This window comes from Microcaecilia unicolor, chromosome 5 (assembly GCF_901765095.1).
Source record: "Microcaecilia unicolor chromosome 5, aMicUni1.1, whole genome shotgun sequence".
Lineage (NCBI taxonomy): Eukaryota > Metazoa > Chordata > Amphibia > Gymnophiona > Siphonopidae > Microcaecilia > Microcaecilia unicolor.
The window spans coordinates 324,236,140-324,261,044 of NC_044035.1; the positions used below are offsets into that span (position 1 = coordinate 324,236,140).

Consider the following 24,905-nt stretch of genomic DNA (forward strand, 5'->3'; position numbering starts at 1 on the left):
AGTAATCACAGAGAAATAATAGGTGACAGGCAATGCATGTAAAATACAATTACATTCCAACAGTTAGAACACGTGGACTCTGGAAAAACTGCAGGAAAACCTTAGGAAATTGGAAGACTGGGCATCCAAATGGCAGATGAAATTTAATGTCAAATGCAAAGTGCTGCACATTGTAAAGAATAATTTAAAGCATAGTTACCCGATGCTAGGGTCCACCTTGGGGTCAGCACCCAAGAAAAAATATCTAGGTTTTATTGTAGATATATATATATATATATATATTACAATCTGCTTAAGTGCAAGGGTCTGGGACCAAAGAAGAGCGTGCATTTAACCATTGTGACCCAAAGAAGCTTGACATCTGATAAGCATTTGTACAGTACTGTTGTTATACGTACAGTCTCAGTTAACTGACGTTAAGCTTACTTGAAGTAATCAGTTATAGTCCTCTATACACTCTTGGGTCTATGAGTTCCATAGACTACGTCTGCCAGATGGTAAAAACTGTCATAGCACTGACATCCAGTGGCTTCCAGATAGGCCCGCATGGTGTTGAGACTCTTCAGCGCTCTTGCAAAAGTGACAGGAGGAGGTTGTTGAATTTTGTCAGCATGTACCTACCTCGCTGCTCATTTCTTCATCTGTTCCATCATCAGCCGTTGTTGCCTGCGTGTAGGTGCATATCTCGACGACAGTGCTGTCTTCAGCTGTTTGTAGATCGTAATCAACAGCTACGTAGCGATGGAATTCTTCAGTAACACCGGCTGGGATGTCAATAACCTCTTCATCTGACGCGTTTGCAACAGCTGCATCTGTTTCGTCCCTCTCCACATCCTTAACAAAGCTTGCCCGCTTGTAGCAGTTCACAGTGGTTGCCTATGTAACATGATTCCAGGATTCTTTCTGCATATGTAGGGAATCCAACAGTGATAGATTACAAGCCAGTTTATCCTTGCCAGTCTGGTCATTCATAACGCTCTTCAGTCGATGTAGCAGAAGAGCCCGATAATGTTGTTTGACATTGGTTGTTATGCCCTGATCCATAGGGTTGGATCAAAGAGGTAGTGTTTGGTGACAGGAAGACCACCTTGACGTTAGACAGCCTGACATCATCCCTGTGTGCAGCACAATTATCACAAAGCAACAAAATCTGATGCTTTTGAGCCCGCATTCTAGTGTTTAACTTCTTTAGCCACTGCTTCCAAATTTCCCCAGTCATCCATGAATTTGCGTTAGCCTGATATGACACAGGAAGTCACTTAACTTTGTTAAAGCAACGGGACTGTTTGCTCTTTCCAATGACGAGGGGTTCCAACTTCTCACTCCCATCCATATTGCAGCAAAGGAGGATTGTCAGTCGGTCCTTCAATGTTTTACGTCGTAGTTTTGGCATGTTTGAATGCAAGTGTTCCATCAGGAATCACTCGCCAGTAGAGACCGTTTTCGTCAGCATTGAAAATGTCACGAGGTGCAAACTCGTTCAAGATGGTAGGAAAAACTGAAACAACCCAATTTTCAGCACCAAAGTCATCAGCGTCTTGTTTCTCACCATGCTGTTTCTTGAATTTTATGCTGTTCCTCTCCTTCCATCTTTCCAACCATCCAACAGTGGCTTTGAATTCAGTTAGTCCAAGACTTTCAACTAGCTGGTTAGTGATCCACTGCTTATGAAGAAAGCTGACAGGAAACTGCTCCTGACTTGAGAGAGCCACCGAAGAAGAGCATCTTACTACTACTACCATTTAGCATTTCTGCAGCGCTGCACAAACATAGAAGAAAGACAGTCCCTGCTCAAAGAGCTTACAATCTTCTACCTCCTCAGCTTTTCCCGCCATTTTCGTTTCCGTTGTGGATTGTTTTGCCAGTGTTCCAGAAGCTGGTCTTTCTGCTTTAAGACACGTGAAATTTAACTGGGATTAACACTATATTCTTTAGCAGTAGATGCTTGACTTTGTTTTTCTAATTTTTTAAGAACTTCTATTCGTTCAGCCAGTGTTAAAGTCTTACAGTTCTGCTGTGACGACGACCCCGGTGTATGCTCTAACATTCTTTCGCTTATTCTGCCTGTGGCAGTAAATGTAAAATCTCGTTGGTTGTCACACGCCAGTCGGCTTCCATATTCCATGTGCGCACTTATGCGGAGTCTTTCCTGCAGAGGAGCGGTCTTGAACCATGCATATAAGTGAATCTTGCACTTATCAGTGGTGCGCTAAACCGGTTTGTCCCCATAGAAATTGATGGTGCCAAAAACGGGACCGAAGTACGGCAAGCAGTTAAACAGAGCATGCGCTTATCCGACGTGCACTTAAATGGAGTGCACTGTCTGAAAAGGTTCAAAGAAGAACGACCAAAATGATAAAGGGGATGGAACTTCTCTCATGAGGTTGGGGCTCTTCAACTCGGAAAAGAGACAGATGAGGGGAGATATGATCGAGGTCTACAAAATACTCAGTGGTGTAGAATGGGTAGAAGTGAATCGTGTGTTGGGGGGGTTTCTTTTCCCCAGTTATTCCCAAACTACAAAGACAAAGGGACACTCAAGGAAGTTACATGGAAATACTTTTAAAACGAATAGGAGGAAACGTTTTTTCACTCAATGAATAGTTAAGCTCTGGAACTCTTTGCCAGAGGGTGTAGTTACATCGGTTAGCATATCTGGGTTTAAAAAAGGGTTTGTACAAGTTTCTGGAGGAAAAGTCCATAGTCTGCTAAATTTTTGTGGTTTGAATATAAACATTTTTGTTGCATGGGGGGGGGGGGAGTCAGTGTGGATGTGAAAATGGACTAGGAGCTGATTTATAACTTGATATTAATATAAGGAGCTCATATTCTATGTATCTTATTTTTTTTAACAATACAGTTTTTAAACCATTTCTAGTTGTAGATCAGAACTTTTCTTGATAGTCATCTTTTATCAAAATTAAAAAGAAAAAAAGTACCAATATGATTGGAGATGCTTCTTTTTACTTTGAAGAAAATATTTAATCACATCACTTCAGCTTTTCCTCAGCATCTTAGTATTTTTGAGTGGTTTCTAACTTATTCATTGGGGGACCCTTTTATTAAAGCTTAGTGCACATTACATGCTGAGAAGCCCATTTATACCAATGGGCTTCTTAGCATTTAGCACCTGCTAAGCTTTAGTAAAAGGGCCCCTGTGTCTATCACTGTACAACTCTCATACTAAGTGTTCTACGTTTTAGTGAAGTGAACAGTGCATAGTACTATAGTGTTAAATTTTGCTGAAATTTCAGGTGATAAAATATACTTTTAAAGTCAAGCCACTTAAAGGAGCACTGCCATATGCAAACTCAAAACATTCTTCTAACAAAATGCTAACACAACACACACTTGTGCTTTAGTTTCGGTTCTTCAAAAGAATGGACTGTAGTTGTCCCTAAAATATCATCATAGAGAGGGTGTGTTTTTTCCGATTGTATGTACGAACCATTGGGAAAAGAGTACACCCTCTCTTATATCGTGCATACTGTTTAAGAATGCATATTCCTTCACAGAGAGTGTGCACTCTTGACCAGTCCTTATTCCAGAATTTAAAACAAAAACACACAGCTTTTTGGCTGCCCATTAGTGTAACTTATTCAGTGCTGTTTTTTTTTTTTCTCTTATGGTTATTATGTTTTGCTCCCTGCTGCCCCATGAATGTTTTGTGACCTGTCATAGTTTTTGGAGTTAAGGCTCTTTGGACCAGCAGGAGGTAACTGAGAGTGAACCAGGTACTAAAAATGTGCTGGTTCCTGAATTGGAGACAAGAAATGTTAGTTGAAAGATTTTTTTATTCAGAAAGATGTATAGCATAATGTGACAGTGCTACCTGTCCTTAAGGGCAGATACATCCTTTACTAAAGTTAGCGTACGGGAGTTAATGGTTTGCTGAAGTTCATACCTTCATCAGACCAAAAATAACTTGTATTTTGATTTTTACTGTAAAAAAAAAAATCAACATTGGACTTAAGTTGTATGATGCATCTGTGGCGTGACTGTACAAGCATAATTACAAATTATTTTTTTAGAGGAGGTATTTGTATATTGTGGAAAATGATTGAATCACATAATATAAACTCAGTAAGACTTAAAGCGATTACAAAGTTCTTGGATGAGTAAATATATTGACACATTTTACTAGTCCACTTTTGCTTTAAAAAAAAATCACTTAGAATAGGTTCCTAGGTATTTAGGGGCCCTTTTACTATGACATCAAAAAATGGAATTTTCCTGGAGGCGTTCAGGTGTCCTGCAGTAATTTAGCAATCTTATGTATGCTAAAAAAAATTTTTTGAGGGGGCGGAGAGTGGGAGTTCTTAGCTAACCACGTGGTACCAGAAGATTGGAGGGTGGCCAATGTTAACGCCGATTTTTTTAAAAAGGTTACAGATGAGATCCGGGAAATTATAGACCAGTGAGTCTGACGTCGGTGCCGGGCAAAATGGTAGAGACTATTAAGAACAAAACTACAGAGCATATTCAAAAGCATGGATTAATGAGACAAAGTCAACATGGATTTAGTGAAGGGAAATCTTGCCTCACCAATCTACTACATTTCTTTGAAGGGGTGAACAAACATGTGGATAAAGGTGAGCCGATTTGATATTATGTATCTGGATTTTCAAAAGGCGTTTGACAAAGTACTTCATGAAAGACTCCAAAGGAAATTGGAGAGTCATGGGATAGGAGGTAGTGTTCCATTGTGGATTAAAAACTGGTTAAAAGATAGAAAAATGGTCAGTATTTTCAATGGCGAAGGGTAGTTAGTGGGGCTCCCCAGGAGTCTGTGCTGGGACTGCTGCTTTTTAACATATTTTATAAATGACCTAGAGATGGGAGTAACTAGTGAGGCAATTAAATTTGCTGATGACACAAAGTTATTCAAAGTCGTTAAATCATGGGAGGATTGTGAAAAATTACAAGAGGACCTTAAGAGACTGGGAGACTGGGCGTCTAAATGGCAGATGTTTAATGTGAGCAAGTGCAAAGTGATGCATGTGGGAAAGAGGAACTCGAATTATAGCTACGTCATGCAAGGTTCCATGTTAGGAGTCACAGACCTTGAAAGGGATCTAGGTGTTGTCGATGATACATTGAAACCTTCTGCTCAGTGTGCTGCTGCGGCTAAGAAAGCAAATAGAATGTTAGGTATTATTAGGAAAAGAATGGAAAACAAAAATGAGGATGTTATAATGCCTTTGAATCACTCCATGGTGCGATCGCACCTCGAATATTGTGTTCAATTCTGGTTGCCGCATCTCAAAAACGATATAGTGGGATTAGAAAAGGTACAGAGAAGGGCAACAAAAATGATAAAGGGGATGGGACAACTTCCCTATGAGGAAAGGCAAAAGTGGCTAGGGCTCTTTAGCTTGGAGAAAAGGCGGCTGAGGGGAGTATGATAGAGGTCTATAAAATAATGAGTGGAGTTGAATGGGTAGATGTGAAGCGTCTGTTTACGCTTTCCAAAAATACTAGGACTAGGGGGCATGCGATGATGCTACAATGTAGTAAATTTAAAACGAATCGGAGAAAATTTTACTTCACTCAACGTGTAATTAAACTCTGGAATTCGTTGCCAGAGAATGTGGTAAAGGCGGTTAGCTTAGCGGAGCTTTAAAAAGGTTTGGACGGCTTCCTAAAGGAAAAGTCCATAGACTATTATTAAATGGACTTGGGGAAAATCCACTATTTCTGGGATAAGCAATATAAAATGTTTTGTACTTTTTTGGGGGGATCTTGCCAGGTATTTATGACCTGGATTGGCCACTGTTGGAAACAGGATGCTGGGCTTGATGGATATTTGATCTTTCCCAGTATGGCAATACTTATGTACAATAATGGGTGCGTTCAATTACTCTAATATTGACTGGGTAAATGTAACATCATGACATTCTAAAGAAGTAAAATTCCTTGATGAAATCAAGAACTGCTTTATGGAGCAGCTGGTTCAGCAGCCAACAATAGGAGGAAGAATTCTAGACCTAGTCCTTAGTGGAGCGCATGATCTGGTGCAGGTGGTAACGGTTCTGGGGCCGCTTGATAACAGTGATCGTAACTTGATCAGATTTGATAAGCTCTGGAGGAAGTACGCACAGGAAATCCAATACGTTGGCATTTAACTTTCAGAAAGGAGACTATGATAAAAATAAGAACAATGGAATAAAAACTTAGAGGAGGAGCTGCAAAGGTCAAAAATTTACATCGGGTGTGGATGCTGTTCAAAAATATCATCCTGGAAGCCCAGGCCAAATATATTCCCTGTATTAAAGAAGGAGGAAAGAAGACTAAATGACAGCCAGCATGGTTAAAAAGTGAGGTGAAGGAAGGTATTAGAGCTAAAAGCAAATCCTTCAGAATATGGAAGGATCTGACTGAAAATAATAGGAAATAGCATAAGGAATGGCAAGTCAAATGCAAAGCGCTGATAAAGGAAGGCAGAGAGACTTTGAAAAGAAGATTGTGTTGGAGGCAAAAACACTTAGTAAAAGCTTTTTAAGGTATATTGAAAGCAAGAAGCCGGTAAGGAAGTCGGTTGGATTGCTGGCTGACCGAAGGGTAAAGGGTTCACTCAGGGAAGACAAGGCCATAGTGGAGAGATTAAATGAATTCTTTACTTCAGTATTCACTGAGGAAGATGTGGCAGATACTGGTGCCAGAAATGGTATTCCTTGCTAAGGAGTCAGAAAAACTGAATCAAATTTCTGTAAGTAATATGTAGTTTTACCTTTGAAATCAAGCATGGTACCAGAAGATTGGAGGGTGGCCATTGTAATGCTGTTTTTTTTTTAAAGGGTTCCAAAGTTGATCCAGGAAATTACAAACCGGTGAGCCCGACATCTGTGCCGGACAAAATGGTAGAAACAAAATTAGAGCATATACATGAGCATAGATTGAGACCAATCCAACATGGATTTAGTGAAGGAAAATCTACTACATTTCTTTGAAGGGGTGAACAAATGTGGATGAAGGTGAGCCAGTTGATATTGTGTATTTGGATTTTCAAAAGGCGTTTGACAAAGTAGCCCTGGATAAGGGTGGGCTGAAAATAATAAATCTAAATGAACGACTCCAGATGAAATTGGAAAGTCATAGGATAGTGTTGTGGATTAAAAACTAGTTAAAACAGAGAGAAGGGTTAAATGGTCAGTATTCTCAATGGCGAAGGGTTGATAGTTGGGTTCCTTAGGGGTCTGTGCTGGGACCACTGCTTTTTAACATACTTATAAATGTTCTAGAGATGGAAATAACTAGTGAGGTAGTTAAATTTGCTGACGATGCAGTTATTCAACGTTGTTAAATCACAAAAAGATTGTGAAAAATTGCAGGAGAGACTGGGCATCGAAATGGCAGATATTTAATGTGAGCAAGTGCAAAGTGATGCATGTGGGAAAGAGGAACCCAAACTATAGCTACGTGATGCAAGCTTCCACATAGGAGTCACCGACCAGGAAAAGGATCTCTTTGCCATCATTGACGATATGTTGAAGCCCTCTGTTCAATGTGCAGTGGCAGCAAACAAAGCAAGTAGAATGTTAGGTATTAGGAAAGGAATGGAAAACAAAATTGAAGATGTTACAATGCCTTTGTATCGTGTTTCTGGTCACTGCATCTCAAAATAGATATAGTGGAATTAGAAAAGGTACAGAGAAGGGCAATGGACATGATAAAGTGGGTGGAACGACTTCCCTATGAGGAAAGAGGCTAGGGCTTTTCAGCTGGGAGAAAACATGGCTCAGGGGGGATATAGATGTATATAAAATGAGTGGAGTAGAATGGGTAGACATGAATCACTTGTTCCTTCCAAAAATACTAGGACTAGGGGGCACATAATGAAGCTACAAACTAGTAAATTTAAAGCAAATCGGAGAAAATATTTCTTCACTCAATGCGTAATTAATCTCTGGAATTCATTGTCAGAGAATGTTGTAAAGCAGTTTGCTTAGCCAAACCTGTTTTAAAACCCTGCTTTCCTTGTCATCAAGCAGATGAAGCCATTACGTATGGGTTATGTCCATCAACCAGCAGGGGAGATAGAGAGCACTCAAACTTTCACAGTGCCCTCTTGGCCAGCTAGCTCCACTGCCTCCTCTTCAGTATTCTCTATCTCCCTTAGCAGGGTGGCTGCAGCTTGTTCGAACTCCAGAAAAATCTGCCGGGAGGTGGTTCCTGGCTTGCCAGTTGTTAACCGGGGTGTTGGAGGCTATAGCAGCTTCACTTTAAAGGCACATAGGTTAGCCCTTTCCCTGCCTTACCCATACCTCTGTGGATGTGGACAAATTGCCTTGCTTTCTCTGTCCTTGCCCACCAACAGTGGATGCAGGCATATAGGTTCGCCCTTTCCCTGCCTTTCCCACTCATTTGAGCCTCCGGAGTCTTCAATACCTCTGCTTTCCTCACAGCTTAAAAAAAAAAAAAGTTGTCGCGTTTTTAAACGCAGAGACGCTGGAACAGAGGTTTTTGACCTGATTTTCAGCAGGATCGTAGTTGTACACTAGATCCTTTGAGGTAAGAGTGTTTTCCAACTCCTCCGGGGTGGGCCCGTGATCGGGGCGATTTTGGCGCGAACCGCCATTTTGGATTTTACCGCCATTTTTCGGTGATGGCTGCGGACAATGTAAAGCGCTGTTCCACTTGTGGCAAGCGCAAATCAGCAGCAGGGCTCTGTAAATCGTGCTGTATTGGCGTAGGAGCCGGCCTGAGCATGGCGAGCGATGTTTCTTCCCGCTCTGAGCTGGCAGCGGGCGCCATTTTGCTTACACCGCATGGCGCGGCCTCTGTGGACACGGAGAGACCTGAGCCAGGTGGGGCACCTCGAGATGAGGTTATTTCAGGAGTGGCTAGCACCGGACAGGATTTGGGTGCCCAGGGTGAGATTTTCTCCCCGGATTTTGTGCTTTTGCTGCATAAAGCATACATGATTAAAAGAGCCCTCCCCAAGGGTCGCCTGAGGCTCCTCTGATTGCCCCCCCGATGGATTCTGGCCTGGGACTGCCCAGTGAGGCTTTGTTCCCGGATGCTTGGCCTAAAGATAAGCGCAGAAGGGTTAATTCCCCTTCAGATTGTGGTGCACCTTTTTCCCCCCCGTGGTCGGGGTGTGAGGATTCGGAGAACTCTGACAGACGTTCTTGGTCTGAGGAACCAGAGTCAGGTGCGGATTTACCACAGGATCTGGATGATCCCTCGCGGTGAGGATTTTCCACCGTGATGAGCTGCCAGCGCTTATTTCAGATACCCTGCAGGCCCTCTCGATTGAAGATCCTGACAGTGGCATGGCCTCCTCGGGTAATCCCAGGATGGCTAGTACCAAGAAAGCTGCTTGGGCCTTCCCTTTGCATGACTCCATCCTAGAGCTTGTTTCGGCTCAGTGGGCTGACCCCGAGGGACCTTTGAGAGTTTCCAGGGCTATGGGGCAGTTATACCCTCTGCGTGAGGGACATATGGCTCGTTTTCAGATGCCTACAGTGGATGCCCTAGTCACTGCGGTGACAAAGAGAACTACCCTCCCTGTTGAAGGAGGTGTGCCCTGAAGGATGTTCAAGACCGTAGGCTGGAAACAGCGTTGAAACGGTCCTTTGAAATTGCAGGTCTCACTGTTCGGGCATCTGCATGCAGCTGTTATGCTGTGAGAGCCTGCCTAGCTTGGCTGCAACAGGCAGTGGCTCAGCCCGGAGATGGAGCGGAGCCCTTCTTGGATGTGGCTCCGCGGATGGAGGTGGCCTTGTCCTTTCTGGCTGATGCCCTTTATGACCTTGTCAGAGCTTCGGCTAAACAAATGGCAGTAGCAGTGGCGGCTCGCCGTCGTCTGTGGCTACGACACTGGGCAGCGGACATGGCCTCTAAGCAAAGGTTGGTGAAGTTGCCTTTTCAAGAGAAAATTGTGAAAGGCCTGGGTGATCCAAAACCCCAGCGCTTGCCCGAAGATAGGCAGAGGCCTTCCTCTAAGGGCCAGGCGGTCCATTCCTCGTACAGACCTCGCTTCCGTGAAGCTAGAAGGTACCGCCCGGGGCGTTCTGCTGGGTTCACTTCACGTGCCCGTGGTCAGCAGAGGAACTCCTTTCGCTCGGACAAGCGTTCCGCAGCCGGTGGCTCAAGACCAGGAGTTCAGGGGCGACCCTCTCAATGATGGTGCGCCGGCCCTCTCCTCGATGCCTGTCATCGGAGGACGGCTTTCCCTCTTTGTCGAGGAGTGGGCCAAGATTTCCTCAGATCAGTGGGTTCTGGACCTGATCAGAGATGGATACAGAATAGATTTCAACGCCCCAGTAAGAGACGTGTTTGTGGAGTCCCGATGCGGTTCTGCCGTCAAACGGGCGGCGGTGGAGGAGACTTTACAAGGTCTGATTCAGTTAGGGGCAGTGACCCCGGTGCCTCCCGCCGAGCAAGGCTGCGGCCAATACTCCATCTACTTTGTGGTGCCGCGAAAAGGTGGGTCCTTTCGCCCTATTCTGGACTTAAAAGAAGTGAACAAGTCCCTGAGAGTGCGGCATTTCCACATGGAATCCCTGCGCTCCGTCATTGCGGCGGTTCAGCCAGGAGAGTTTCTCACGTCTCTAGACCTGAAAGAAGCTTACTTGCACATACCGATTTGGCCCCCGCACCAGAAGTTTCTGAGGTTTGCGGTGTTGGGAAAACATTTCCAGTTCAGGGCCTTGCCACAGCTCCTCAAACCTTTTCGAAGGTAATGGTGGTAGTAGCTGCTTTTCTTAGGCGAGAAGGTATCAGGGTTCACCCGTACCTAGACGACTGGCTCATCAGAGCAGACTCTGCAACAGAGAGCTTACAAGCTACAGCCAGAGTGGTCTCAGTACTGCAATCTCTAGGCTGGGTCGTCAATATGGCCAAAAGTCACCTGTCCCCTTCACAATCTCTAGAGTTTTTGGGGGCCAGGTTCGACACAGTCTCGGGCTATGTGTTCCTACCCGAGCCAAGGCGGTGCAAGCTTCAGAATCGGGTCCGTCTGCTCATGAGGATGCCCCGCCCGCGAGCTTGGGACATTGTCCAGCTGTTGGGATCGATGACAGCCACGATGGAAGTGGTACCCTGGGCGAGAGCGCACCTGAGACCTCTACAGTATTCCCTACTCCGGAGATGGTCTCCTTTTTCTCAGGATTACCAATGCAGACTTACTTGGCTCCCTGCGGCCCGTCTCAGCATGGAGTGGTGGCTCTCGGACAGCATGCTGCGGCGAGGAATGCCGCTGACGCTCCCCGTTTGGTGCCTAGTGGTAACAGATGCCAGCCTGAAGGGCTGGGGCGCACACTGCAAGGGGAAGCATGCCCAGGGTCTATGGACACCCGAGGAGTCGGAGTGGTCCATCAACCGCCTAGAGTTGAAAGCGGTGTTTCAGGCGCTTCTGGCCTTTCAAGTGACCCTGGAAGGATTGGCTGTCAGAGTGATGTCGGACAACACGACAACGGTGGCCTATATAAATCGACAAGGCGGAACAAGGTGCAGAGCACTAGCCGCGCAGGCCGAACTGATTTGCCACTGGGCCGAGCTGCATCTTCAGTGTCTGTCGGCAGCTCATATTGCAGGTCAGAGCAATGTGCAGGCCGATTATCTGAGCAGGCATCAGATCGATCCAGCAGAATGGAATCTGGCAGACGAAGTATTCCTGCAGATCTGTGCCAAATGGGGCAAGCCCGTGATGGATCTAATGGCGACAAGTGCCAATACCAAAGTCCCGTGCTTCTTCAGCAGACGGAGAGATCCTCGCTCGGCGGGGTTGGATGCCTTGGCTCAACCCTGGCCTCCGGGTCTACTTTGTGTTTCCCCCATGGCCCTTGATAGGGCGCCTGCTCTTGCGGATTCGGCTGCACCCAGGAGAAGTGGTCCTCATTGCCCCGGATTGGCCAAGGAGACCTTGGTATGCAGACCTCCGACAGATGCTCCTGGAGGCTCCTCTGCCGTTACCTCTGGTACCGAACCTGTTGACTCGGGGACCGGTAGCCATGGAGGACGCCGGCCGCTTTGGTCTTACGGCATGGCTATTGAGAGGGCGCAATTGAGGGATAAAGGTTATTTCAATAGTTATTTCCACTCTCCTGCAAGCCCGCAAGCGGTCCACTTCCTTGGCTTATGCCAGGATTTGGTGCCTGTTTGAGTCTTGGTGTGCTTCCAGAGCCATTGTTCCAATGCGGGCTCCTGTCTCGCCGATTCTGGACTTTTTGCAGGAAGGTGTACAAAAAGGCTTGGCCTATAATTCCCTGCGGGTGCAGGTGGCAGCGTTGGCCTCCCTTCGTGGTAAGGTGGAAGGCGTGTCTTTGGCTGCTCACCGAGATGTGGCACGGTTTCTTAGAGGGGTGCTTCGGCTCCGACCTCCAGTGCGAGCACCCTGTCCAGCTTGGAACCTGGGGCTAGTTTGAAAACCCTGCAGGCATCTCCTTTTGAGCCGCTTCGGCGAGCATCGGAGAGAAAGACTTGACACTGAAGGTTTTTCTGGTGGCCATAACCTCGGCGAGACGGGTGTCAGAGCTCCAGGCGCTGTCCTGTAGAGACCCATTTCTGCAATTTTCAGAGTCCGGAGTCACGGTTCGGACCGTGCCTTCCTTTATGCCTAAGGTGGTTTCAGCCTTTCACTTAAACCAGCCTATTTTCTTGCCCTCTTTTTCAGAGGAAGAGTTTCCAGAATCTTTTGGGCAGCTGCACCTTTTGGATGTGCGCAGGACTCTGCTGCAGTATCTGCGAGTTACTAACTCTTTCAGGACTTCTGATCATCTGTTTGTTTTGCTATCCGGTTCTCGCAGAGGGTCTCCAGCGTCTAAAGCCACTATTGCCCGCTGGCTCAAAGAAAACTATCTTTTCAGCTTATCTGCTGGCCGGCAGGGTTCCGCCTGTAGCCTTTAAGGCACATTCTACTAGAGCGATTTCTTCCTCTTGGGCTGAAACTGGAGCGCACTCTCTTCAAGAGATATGCAGTGCAGCAACATGGGCTTCTAAGCTCTTCTTTGCCCGACATTACAGGCTGGATGTGGCTGCCAGGAGGGATGCGCGTTTTGGTGCACAAGTGCTAGCGCGTGGTGTGGCTTGTTCCCACCCTATCTAGGGATTGCTTTGTTACATCCCATACGTAATGGCTTCATCTGCTTGATGACAAGGAAGGGAAAATTAGGTTCTTACCTTGGTAATTTTCTTTCCTTTAGTCATATCAGATGAAGCCATGAGCCCTCCCTGTATGATTGTCTGTATGCTGTGAATCTGTTTTTCAGGTTCTGTTTAAATTTAGGAGGATGTTCATTCCCTCCAGCATGTTTTTTTTGGAGGATGTGTTGATTCTCTCCAGGAGGCGCGTGTGTTCCCATCCAGTTCTATAAATAGGAGGATGAGTTCATTCCCTCCAGTGTGTTGGGAGGATGTGTTGATTCTCTCCAGGAGGCGCGTGTGTTCCCCTCCACTTCTACAATAAGGAGGATGAGTTTATTCCCTCCAGGAGGATGTGCATTCCCTCCTTTATGAGTTCATGCCCTTGTGATGGGCCATCGTTCGCTGTGAGGAAAGCTCTTGTGATTCCCATTGCGGTTTGCCATACTGCTTTGGAAGCTTCAAATACTGAAGAGGCAGTGGAGCTAGTTGGCCAAGAGGGCACTGTGAAAGTTTGAGTGCTCTCTATCTCCCCTGCTGGTTGATGGACATAACCCATATGTAATGGCTTCATCTGCTATGACTAAAGGAAAGAAAATTACCAAGGTAAGAACCTAATTTTCCCATCTTCCTAAAAGAAAAGTCCATACACCATTAAGGTGGATTTAGGAAAATCAACTGCTTATTTCTAGGATAAGCAGCATAATGTACTACTTTGGGATCTTGACAGGTACTTATGACTTGGATTGGCCACTGTTGGAAACAGGATACTGGGATTGATGGACTTTCAGTCTGTCGCAGGCCCAGATGCATCAACCATACATAAAAAAACCTAAAACGTTAAAGTCCTTAACAAATTTGAAAAAACGAAGCATGCAGCAAAAAAACAAGTCGCACATGATTGGTGCCGTACTGAAAAGTACAATGTGTCAAAGATTCGTAATCCCCGTCGGTAATCAGCCCCTAAAGCATGCGCAAAGCAGCCAAGCGTTATGCTGGCTGCTCTGCGCATGCCACAAACGTCCAAAACAGCAAAAAAAAAAAAAAAAAACCCAAAAGTGGCTCCCCACTTCCCTCTGCATAAAATAAAAAAAATGAACACAAAATCGAAAAAGGATCAGGAGGGGCAAAGGCGCTCGTCAGAAGCGTCCTGTATGGACGGCCAACCCCCCCCCCCCCCAAGGTCACCGCTGCTCCCTGCACAGCGCCTCTCACCTCTGTGTGAAGGCGCTGCACGGGATGGAATAGCTGATCGGTGATCACTGCTGCCTCCTCCGACGTCTCTTCTTCCTGGGCCCGCCCTCCTCTGACGTAGATAACTGGCGGGCCCAGGAAGACAGAGAGATGTCGGAGGAGGCAGCAGTGATCACCGATCAGCTATTCCATCCCGTGCAGCGCCTTCACACAGAGGTGAGGCGCTGGGGGGTCCGGTAGAGGGGGGGGAGCGTTGGCAACGAGCTGAGGAGGGCAGAGGATGCCGTGAGGCGGAGCTATGGGAGAAGGAGTACAGAGCGGAAGCGGGGAGCAGCGGTGACCTCGGGGGGGGGGGGGGCAAGGCCGTCCATACTGGACGCTTCTGACGAGCGTCTTTGCCCCTCCCGATTCTTTTTCAATTTTGTGTTCCTTTTTTATTTTATGCAGAGGGAAGCGGTAAGCCAAGTGTTTTGTTTTGTTTTTTTTTGTTATCTCACTTTTGTTTTTAAACATGCCAGCTTGGATTTTCATGGTGCAGGGGGAAGCGGGGAGATGACAGCTCAGGCCTTAACGACAGGTCTGAGCTGACGTTAAATTTCTCATGGAAAATGATTCGTGTCCACATTTCAATGGTAGTTCTCGTTGCATTTCGTTTTCGTTAGCTGCTAGCGTCGTCGGGAAAATGGCCTTTAATGCATGCTACGTTTCCTCGTTAGAGGGTCGTTAAAGTTTGTGCATCTGGGCCCCAGTATGGCAACGCTTATGGTCCCTATGTGCCAAAATCAATTTTTAAAAATGTAATTAATACATTTATAGTAGTTTCATTACTATGATTAGTACGAAATCCAGTCTGTCGGGGGTGTAGTATATGATGATTATCTGTGAGCTGTGTTTAATTGTTCAATTACAACACGTTCAGTGAGTTTTTAGAAAGAAAACAGAGATTGGAAATAGGACTGTAATGCTCAGGAGAGAAAAGATCTGGTGTCAATTCTAGCAGCACTAGATCCTTTCCCCTACTTAATATTTCTTCAAAATCAAATGACTTTTTTGCCAATCAAAGCACAGATTAATGGACTCAATCACACCAGTGTCATCTATTCTAGTTCCGTGTTCAGCCGTAAAGCAGTACAGAATTTAATTGAAAAATCCAGTTTTGCTCCTTGTAATTCAAAATAAGATTTGTACACTTTTTTTAGTGGATTGGATCCAAGTGAATGAAGAGACTATGGATAAATGGTGTACATAAAGTTACTAGCTGTATACAAGGACTTCATTAGCTCTGATTTCCTAATTGTATTCTTTAAGGACAGGTCTTAAATTTTTATTAAATCTAGACACTAACTCAAAAACTTAAGAGCCAGCAGCTAAGATCTCTTGCTGCTTCCACACCCTGTGAAGTATGGGGGGGAGGGGTGGAATCTTCCAGATCAGCGGTAGTTTTAGAAACTTATCAGCAACAGCTTTTTCCTATTCTGTCTGTGGGCAAACAACCTTTTTAGATCACTCTCTAAATATTTTTTTAATGTTGGGTCTGCATAAACAGATTTCTATTTAGTTGTGCAAACTATGATAAGTCATACTTTGCAGAGCCGAATGCCCTGAAGGTAAGACATGTTCATCTTTCCACGACTGGTCTATCCTTGTCAGTAGAAAGTTTTATACATTGTGAGCTCCCAAACAGTGACAGAACCAACTCAAGCTTTAGTATCAAGAACAAGTGTTGCCCTGCTGTACTTTAAAGAATAAAATAAACATTTTGAGGGAATACTATTTTTCCACACACTGAAACGAGCTCTTATCAAATTGTGCGTCTGAATAAGATCGCACATTTATGTATCCCTTCATGTCATTGTTCCTCCAGATGTTGTTTGAGTGGTGCTGAGAGGGAGTTGTATGATACAGATGCATTTTATAAAATATCTAAACACACAGGGAACATGAATATATTTCCACCATCCTTGTGTGCATTTTTGTGAGAGCATATGTGCACCATTGGAATGAATTCTGGGTATGTTTCCATTATAAAATATAATTATTTAAACACTACCACCTGACCATATATAAATATTTTAGAGATTTTTTTATAGGTTTTATGGACCTCAGTGGAGAAACTCAACGGTTGTGAATTTCTTATTCCATCGAGAATTGATCTCCTTTGTCATTGTACATAAGTATTGCCATACTGGGAAAGACCAAAGGTCCATCAAGCCCAGCATCCTGTTTCCAACAGTGGCCAATCAGGTCACAAGTATCATCGTCATTTCTGTTTCAATTTGAATTCTTAATTTCTTAAATTGTTCACATCGATATATAAATTTGTGAAACATTTAATTCAAGCTTATCTGATTGTGTTGGCTGGTGGATCTCTCTTCCAACATGAAAATCATGTTTTGCTTAGTGCTGCTTCAAGGAAACCCCCTGTGAAAAAGACATTGTAGTTAAATGCCACACTTCAAGAGAAGGATGACAAAAAGGGGATGGGATGACCTCTCTATGAGGAAAGTCTAAAGCAGCTAGGGCTCTTCTGATTGGAGAGGAGATATGGTAGAGGGGTATAAAATGAGTGGAATGGAACAGGTGGACGTGAATAGCTTGTTTACGTTTTCCAAAAATACTAGGACTGGGGGGCACAGAGCAAAGCTAAAAGTAGTAAATTTAAAATGAATCTGCAAAAATATTTTTTCACTCAATGTGTAATTAACTCTGGAATTGTTGTCAGGGAATGTAGTAAATTCGCTCTACATGTTGTATCCCCCATTTCAGTCTCCTTAAAGTGCCCCTGCAAATCACTGACAAAAGACAGCAGTCTGTTCCCAAGGCATGCTGTGTGACAGTGACCCCTTGACAAATCATTGTTTCACTTATCACCATGGCCCAGGTCCCAACAACTGTGTCTCTCCTCTCCCCTGAGAAGGCAGAAAGCCAGAAGAAACTTTGGCAAGAGGTATAAGTAGAAATCCAGCGAGGGATTCAGTTGGACTTTACATCATCAAGGTATAAAAGGAACACTTTGGGGAGGGTAAGGCCATAGTGGAGGTACTAGATGAATACTTTAGTTGTTCGGTCTCAACTGAGGAGGAAGTAAAGGAGCTACCCACACCAGTAAAAGTATTTAAAGGTGATGACACACACAAGAGCGAAAAGAAATCTTGAGAACCTGGAGGATGTAATAAGCCAAATTGGCAAGATAAAGAGCATCAAATCATCAGGACCAAATGGTATAATACCGTAGAGTACTGGGAAAAAAAGAACCCCTCAAATGAAATTGCAGATATACTATTAGTAATTTGTAACTTGTCATTAAAATTAGCCACCTTCCAATTTTCAAGTATGATGTAATACTGTTGGTGTGATCCGGGCTCTAGTAGCTGATACATCTTACACAAGATTTCATCAACAGCGTAGTTTTGCTTATGTATCTAAGTTCATTCCTAAGGTAGTGTCAGAGTTCCATCTTATTATTCTGCCAATATTTTTCCTAAAACTCTCTATGCCCATCCTGGTGAAATTGCACTGCAAACTTAGGACTTTGAGTGCCTTGGCCTTCTATCTGGAAAACAGACTAAAGCTCATAGATAGTCCACCCATCTTTGTTTCTTTTGATCCTAACAGGATGGTGGCTACCATTGCTAAACACACTTTACCCATTTGGCTAACAGATTACCTTGCCTTCACTTAAAGCACAAGCTGGGCTGACTTGAGTGTCGTGTTATGACTCATAATGATGGAGCCATGACTCTGTTGGTAGCTTACCTAAGCTCAGCCTCCATAGATCTCATCCATCCACACATTTACATCTTACTACTGCCTAGAGCAAAATTCCCAATGCAACAGCCAGTTTGTTCAGACAGTCCTTTAGCATTTATTTAGGGTCTAGAATCCAACTTCCTGTGCCTGTTTTTTCTGTTCCTAAGCCTTGCCTGTTGCTGGCCCCATTGTGTTTTTTGCCCCTCTTTATTTCAGACTTGGAAGCTAGGGATTTCCCATGTGTAAGAATTGTTGTCCTGCTTATTCTCTCAGAAAATGAAGTTGCTCACCTGTAGCAGGTGTTCTCTCAGAGGACAGCAGAACACACACATTCTCACAGATAGGTGTTATCAGGCGAAGCCCTAGTGCAGAGGTGCTCCCCAGTGTTCAGATATTGAAGAAGCTTTTCGCAGTGCCCACAGTTCGTACACACTCCTTTCTGCCTGCCATTGTATGTGATCAAGGCAGTCTAATATAAAACTTGATAAAATACAACTCCAGTGAAGTGGGTGGCTATGTGAGAATGTGTCCTACTGTCCTCGGAGAACAGTTGCTGTCTGGAAAAAAAAGGGTCATAAGATGAGAATAAAAGGGTTTAGACTTGAGAGTAATGAAAAGAAATATTCCATTACAGAAAGGATGGTGGATATGTAGAACAGCCTCCCAGTGCAGGTGGTGAAGACGAGCACAGTTTCAGAATTCAAGAATGCATGAGACAGGTATCTGAGGGAGAAGGCATTGCAGCAAGTTAACTGTTTGGTTAAACAGACTGGGTAGACCATATAATCTTTGCCTTCATTTTCTGTGTGGCCAGTATTTAACTGTAAATAGAGGTTAATTGTAAACATTGGCCATCACAATTAAAATGAAATCAGCCAGGTAACGTGCTGGATATCTGGTTTGAGCTCCAACCTGTAAGAGCTTATGTGGTTAGCAGTGATATTCGGACTGCTAACTGGATAAAATTAGGGCAGGGGTTTTTTTTTTCTGTCCATTGTTTATCCCCACTAACCAGTAACCTTGGCTGAGATTTGCAACAGAGTGGGACGCCCGGGAGGGAGTGGAAAAGCATGAAAAGGGATCTGAGGAAGCTAGAAGAATGGTCTGAGGTTGGCAATTAAAATTCAATGCGAAGAAATGCAAAGTGATGCATTTAGGGAGTAGAAACCCACGAGAGACGTATGTGTTAGGCGGGGAGAGTCTGATAGGTACTGAGGGGGAGAGGGATCTTGGGGTGATAGTATCCGAGGATCTGAAGGCGACGAAACAGTGTGACAAGGCGGTGGCCGTAGCAAGAAGGTTGCTAGGCTGTATAGAGAGAGGTGTGATCAGCAGAAGAAAGGAAGTGTTGATGCCCCACCTGGAGTATTGTGTTTCAGTTTTGGAGGCCGTACCTTGCGAAGGATGTTAAAAAAAAAAATGGAAGCGGTGCAAAGAAAAGCTACGAGAATGGTATGGGATTTGCGTTCCAAGACGTATGACCAAAGACTTGCTGACCTGAACATGTATACCCTGGAGGAAAGGAGGAACAGGGTGATGTGATACAGACGTTCAAATACTTGAAAGGTATTAATCTGCAAAAAAATCTTTTCCGGAGATGGGAAGGCGGTAGAACAAGAGGACATGAAATGAGATTGAAGGGGGGCAGGACTCAAAAAAGATGTCAGGAAGTATTTTTTCACAGAGAGAGTTGTGGATGCTTGGAATGCCCTCCCGCGGGAGGTGGTGGAGATGAAAACGGTAACGGAATTCAAACATGCGTGGGATATGCATAAGGAATCCTGTGCAGCAGGAATGGATCCTCAGAAGCTTGGCTGAGATTGGGTTGGCGGAGCAGGTGGGGGGAAAGAGGGGTTGGTGGTTGGGAGGCTAGGATAGGGGAGGACAGACTTATACGGTCTGTACCAGAGCCGGTGATGGGAGGCGGAATACTGCTGGGCAGACTTATACGGTCTGTGCCCTGAAAAAGACAGGTACAAATTCAAGATATGAGTTTATCTTGGGCAGACTGGATGGACCATGCAGGTCTTTCTGCCGTTGTCTACTATGTTAACCTCAGGTTCTACCCTAGCTTCACATACAGACTGCCCCAGCACAGTGCTGAGGTGGTCAGAGAACATTCAGTGGCACTGTTTGGCTAGTACCACTGAATATTCCTTTCACTGGCACTTTATCTGTTTAGTAGCACTTGCTAACTGGATAAGGTGTGTTTGAATATTATCCCCAATGCATCTATGTAAGCACCCATCCCACTCTACTACTACTACTATTTAGCATTGCATAGAAGTGCTATGCTTCTGTGTACATTCTTTTTATGCTCACATACCCCCCCCCCCCCCCCCAGGCCATTTTATAAGATGCTCACTTGAACATATAAAGCAATGTTTTTACAAGCTCAAGTCACTTATGGATTGTAAGCTCTTGAGCAGGGACTGTCTTTCGTCTATGTTTTGTGCAGTGGCTGCGTATTGCCTTGTAGCGCTATAGAAATGCTAATAGGAGTAGTAGTAGTCCCGAAGCCATAATTGTACACCCTCCCTTAATCTAACATGTTTTTCTTTTTCTTACCTAGTTCGTTCCTTTGGAACAGAGATCGACCAACAGATAGACCTATACCACCTCGTGATGAAGTCTTTGAATACATTATATTCCGTGGCAGTGACATCAAAGATCTAACTGTTTGTGAGCCACCAAACCACAATGTTCCCTGCCCCAGACCCAGCCATTGTTCAGGTAAGATGGATTGAACCCTATTCTGCCTTTCTGGTATGGTATAGTTCACTTCCATTTACCAGGAAAGTATTTATAAGTGGGGAAAATGACACATACATTGAAGACTTTTCTGTTGTATTAACAAAGAAGCTGATGTGGTCTTCAGATTGTGAAACAAAAACCAGAAGATGGCTCTTTACAGAAAGGTGGGAGCCTGAAGAACTAGTTGAAATCCAAAGTGACTTCACAATGTAAAATAAAATACTTGTATTACCAATGAAATAATAATGAATTATAATAAAAACCAACACAGCCATGTGTCAGGTAATCTGCCTTTATCGAGGGTTCATAAAACATCATACAATCCACGAATGCTTCTTAAATCAAAGGAATACAATAAGTAATTACCTTATAATATTGTAATACCCTTTTAAAAAATTCATAATTCCTTAGCGTCCATCTGGAACCGGCCCAGAATGTGACTGATGGGTTGTGCGCTCCTTCCAGCAGGTAGAGACTGAGAACTCTTGAGTCTAGAGAGAGCCATTAAGAGCCCCTGCCAGCTAGAGACAGGTTCAGTATTCTCAGTTTCCAACAGGTGAAGAGGAAACTGGACAAATAGCCTGGTGGTGAGCCCTTCAATCTCTTTATTTTAGATTTTCCTGTTTTCCTATTCTGTGGTTATTAGCTGCTGATTCTTCAAAAAGCAAAGTTTTCTTTCTAGTGTAGAGTCTGATTATTAAGGGTTTTTACCTGACTGTGGAGGCTGAGCCCGTAGGGGTTTTCTGTCAGCCTGGGGGGTGTCACATTCGGTGGCCGGGTCCTTCCCCCCCCCCCCCCCCCCCCCCCCCAAGTCCTCCCTATTGCAGCGATCTGATCTTCTGGCGATTTATTTCTATTGCCTCAGTCTCTTCAAGAGAAGAGCTGTAAAGGCAGAGGGAGATGGCCACTTACAAAAAAAAAAAAAAGACACGAAAACCCTTGAGCAGCTGTTTGTTGTAGAGACAAGCGAGCAAGGCAGCTCCCTTCCTGTCTTTTATAGTGGTTTTTGCCTCCGTCTTGAATCTTTGTTGGTTCCGGCATCGTAGAGTAAGAAAAAAAAAAAAGTTGGGCTGGTGCCTTTAGCCACCATGGCAGAGAAACTCTGCCGCTGTGCAGTGTGTCAGCGGCGTGGTGTGGGAGCAATCGGCTGCTGTAAATATTGCACCGTGGCTGAAATTTTGCAGGAGACAGGCCCAATTCCTTCTATCTCCTCGGGGGGGGGGAGGGATTCGGATGTTGGGAAGGACAAGTTGGTGGCACCAGTTTTGGTGGGAAAATGCCATTTTGTCTTCTCCGGCTATAACAGCAGATCGGTCTGATTCTCTGCCACTTCTTTCAGTACAGCAGCTGGCAGGGAGTTTTTCTCTTCTGCAGGCAGGATCTGAAGGGGGTTTTCCACTGGAATTTGTCCTGCAGATGTACAAGGCGTTTCTCATTCAAAAGTCAGCCCCTTCTTCAGCTTCTGGGAGAAGGCCTGCTGAAGGTCAGCTGGTTTCGGCTAAGCGTCCCAAGGAGTCCTGGGGTCTGATTCAGATCGGGAGATGCCCTCTCTTGAGGAACCAGATTTTTCAGTGGAAGGACAGGTTACTGAGTACGCTGGTCAGGCAGACTCTGGTGCTGAGTCTCTTCTCCCAGGAGAGGATCCTTCAGTGGTTAATTTTTCACAAGGAAGATTTGCAGGAGCTGATTTCTTTGGTTTCCACTACTTTTTATGTTTTCAGGAAGAGGAGACCCCGCTGTATAGGGACAGATGGTGGATCTCCTATTGAAGGGCATTCGAAGGCCAGGTAAGGACCTTCCTGTGCACCAGGATATCAGGGACATCATTCAGGCACAGTGGGATGTTCCAGATTCCTCTTTATAGATTTGTCAAAGTCTGTGGTTTGTTTCTATCCGGTCCCTGATTCAGACAAGTCCCTTCTAAAGCCTCCAGTGGTGGACGTGGGTAGTCTCGGCAGTTACTAAGAGAAATAAGGTTCCCTTGTATGGTGGCACAGCACTCAAGGATGTTCAATATCACCGTACGGGAGCTTTGTTGAAGATAATTTTGATATTTCTGCTCTGGCAGTACAGGTGGCTATTTGCGGTTCCTTGGTGGCTAAAGCTTGCTTTCGCTGTCTGAGAAGGTCCTGGATAGATCTTTGGATGATGTGTCTTGTCATAGACACCAAAGTGGCTAAGACTGAGAAGTTCTGCTTCCTCAGCGACCCTCCAGACCGGTCAAGACGTGTGGGGTTATGCTCGCCTACCAGCAGAGGGAGACTGAGAACACTAACTTCAACTATGTACATATAACCTGTGCCCATCCCACAAAAGCCAGTATTTTCTCAGTCTCAGCAGAGGGTAGACAGGCAGCCTGTGCAGCTTGTCCGGTCTGGTAGGAGTCGGGATCAGTTGAGAGTTTTAGGCTGGTCTATGGTCGTTCCTGAGAGCATCCCTGTGCCTGGACTACTCTGTGTGCTTGGGGGTTGGTGGTGCCGGTGGGGCCTGCCATTGTCCCCCCTGGGGTGTCACACCCGGGTGGCCGGGTCCCTCCCCCGAGCTAGCTCTCCAGTTTGGGCAGCTTTGTGCCTCGGCTGCAGTTTTTATATTGCAGCCTTGAGTGCCAGGGATTTAATAGCAGCAGGGCTCAAATTGTGCTGCAATAAAGTAAAAAAAAAAAAAAAAAATCCCAGACGGTGTGGAGAGCTGTGCAGCTGCACTCCGGAGTGCCGGAGGCTGGGCAGCCGTTCGAAGGGAGCTGTGAGTGGCTTCTTTGGGGTGAGTTCCCTTTTCTTTTACCTTTGGGAGGTTTTTGGCGCGAAGATGTCCACGAAGCCGCTTCGCTGTCGTTTTTGCGCGCGTCGGGGGGGGGGGTCGATGCGATTGGCGGTTCCTGCCGCTTTTGCGGGGAACCGAAGACTCAGTCCTCCGCTCCGCCGGTGTTAGCGGCGGAGCTTCCCGCGCCAGCCGTGCAGGAGGTTGCAGGGGCTTCGGCTAGCGGTTCAGCGGCGGTCCTGGTTTTGGCGAGAACCGCCGCCATCTTGGATTCGGGCCCGAGGAATTCCGGATTTAGTCAGCGGACCTCAGGGCAGCCCGGTGGGTGGGGCTTCTGGAGGGGACGTTTCGGGAAGAATGGGTTTTCCTCCGGAATTTGTTTGGTCCTTATTTCAGGCCTGGCAGGCGGGACCGTCGCGCACGGAGCCCCTTAGTCTGGGGGCAGGCTTGAGCGCTAAGAGGCCACGTGTTGAGTGGGCTGAGGACTTGGACTGTTTTTCTCCTCCAGAGTCAGAGGGCGACTTCAGTCCCCTGGAGGAGGAGGAGGGGTCCTCTTCTGGGCCAGATAGAGAGACAGTGCCCGGGGAGGATCCGTCGGTGGTCCGCATTTTTCACAGGGAGGAATTGGCGGATCTTATTGAGCAGGTGTCTGCTATGCTCAAATTTGACCCGGCAGTAGATCCGGCTCCCTCTGAAAAGCAGGACCCGCTGGTTAAGGGGATCCGTAGGGTCTCTCGGACTTTTCCTATGAATGCGGACCTTAGAGAGATGGTAACGCAGGAATGGCTATCGCCGGAGGCGCCGTGTAAGGTGGCACGGGCCATGGCTAAGCTCTATCCCCTTCCGCAGGAAGATAGAGATTCTTTAAAGCCTCCGACTGTAGATGCCGTAGTGACGGCGGTGACTAAGGCTACTGCAATTCCTGTAGATGGAGGGGCTGCCTTGCGGGACCCTCAGGACAGGAAATTGGAGACATTTCTGAAGCGCAGTTTTGATTTATCGGCGCTGGCTTTGCAGGCTTCAGTTGTGGAGGTCTGGTAGCTCGAGCATGTTTTCCGCTGGGCTGAGCGGCTGCTAGATGCTCCGCAGGTTGATAGAGCCGCCTTAGTGCAGGATTTGGCAAAGTTGGAGATGGGCTCATCCTTCTTGGCAGATGTGCTATATGATTTATTGCGTGCATCTGCGAAGAACATGACCCTCGCAGTGGCGGCTCGAAGGGCCCTGTGGTTGCGGGGCTGGCTGGCAGATGCCGCGTCCAAGGCAAAGTTGTGTTCGCTTCCCTTTAGGGGCACTTTGCTTTTTGGAGACGAATTGGATAAGTTGGTTAGGGGTGTTGGTGATACTAAGATCCCGCGGCTTCCAGA

The 24,905-nt window shown here is 45.7% G+C and overlaps 1 protein-coding gene across 1 annotated transcript in view; it reads left to right on the forward strand.

The window, feature by feature from the left end:
• LSM14A (LSM14A mRNA processing body assembly factor) overlaps positions 1–24,905 on the forward strand; it is a 78,718-nt gene that overhangs the window by 10,169 nt on the left and 43,644 nt on the right. The window contains 4 exon segments of the mRNA XM_030204440.1: positions 20,603–20,617; positions 20,620–20,721; positions 20,724–20,741; positions 20,744–20,763. Coding sequence (XP_030060300.1) covers positions 20,603–20,617; positions 20,620–20,721; positions 20,724–20,741; positions 20,744–20,763 — 155 coding nt within the window.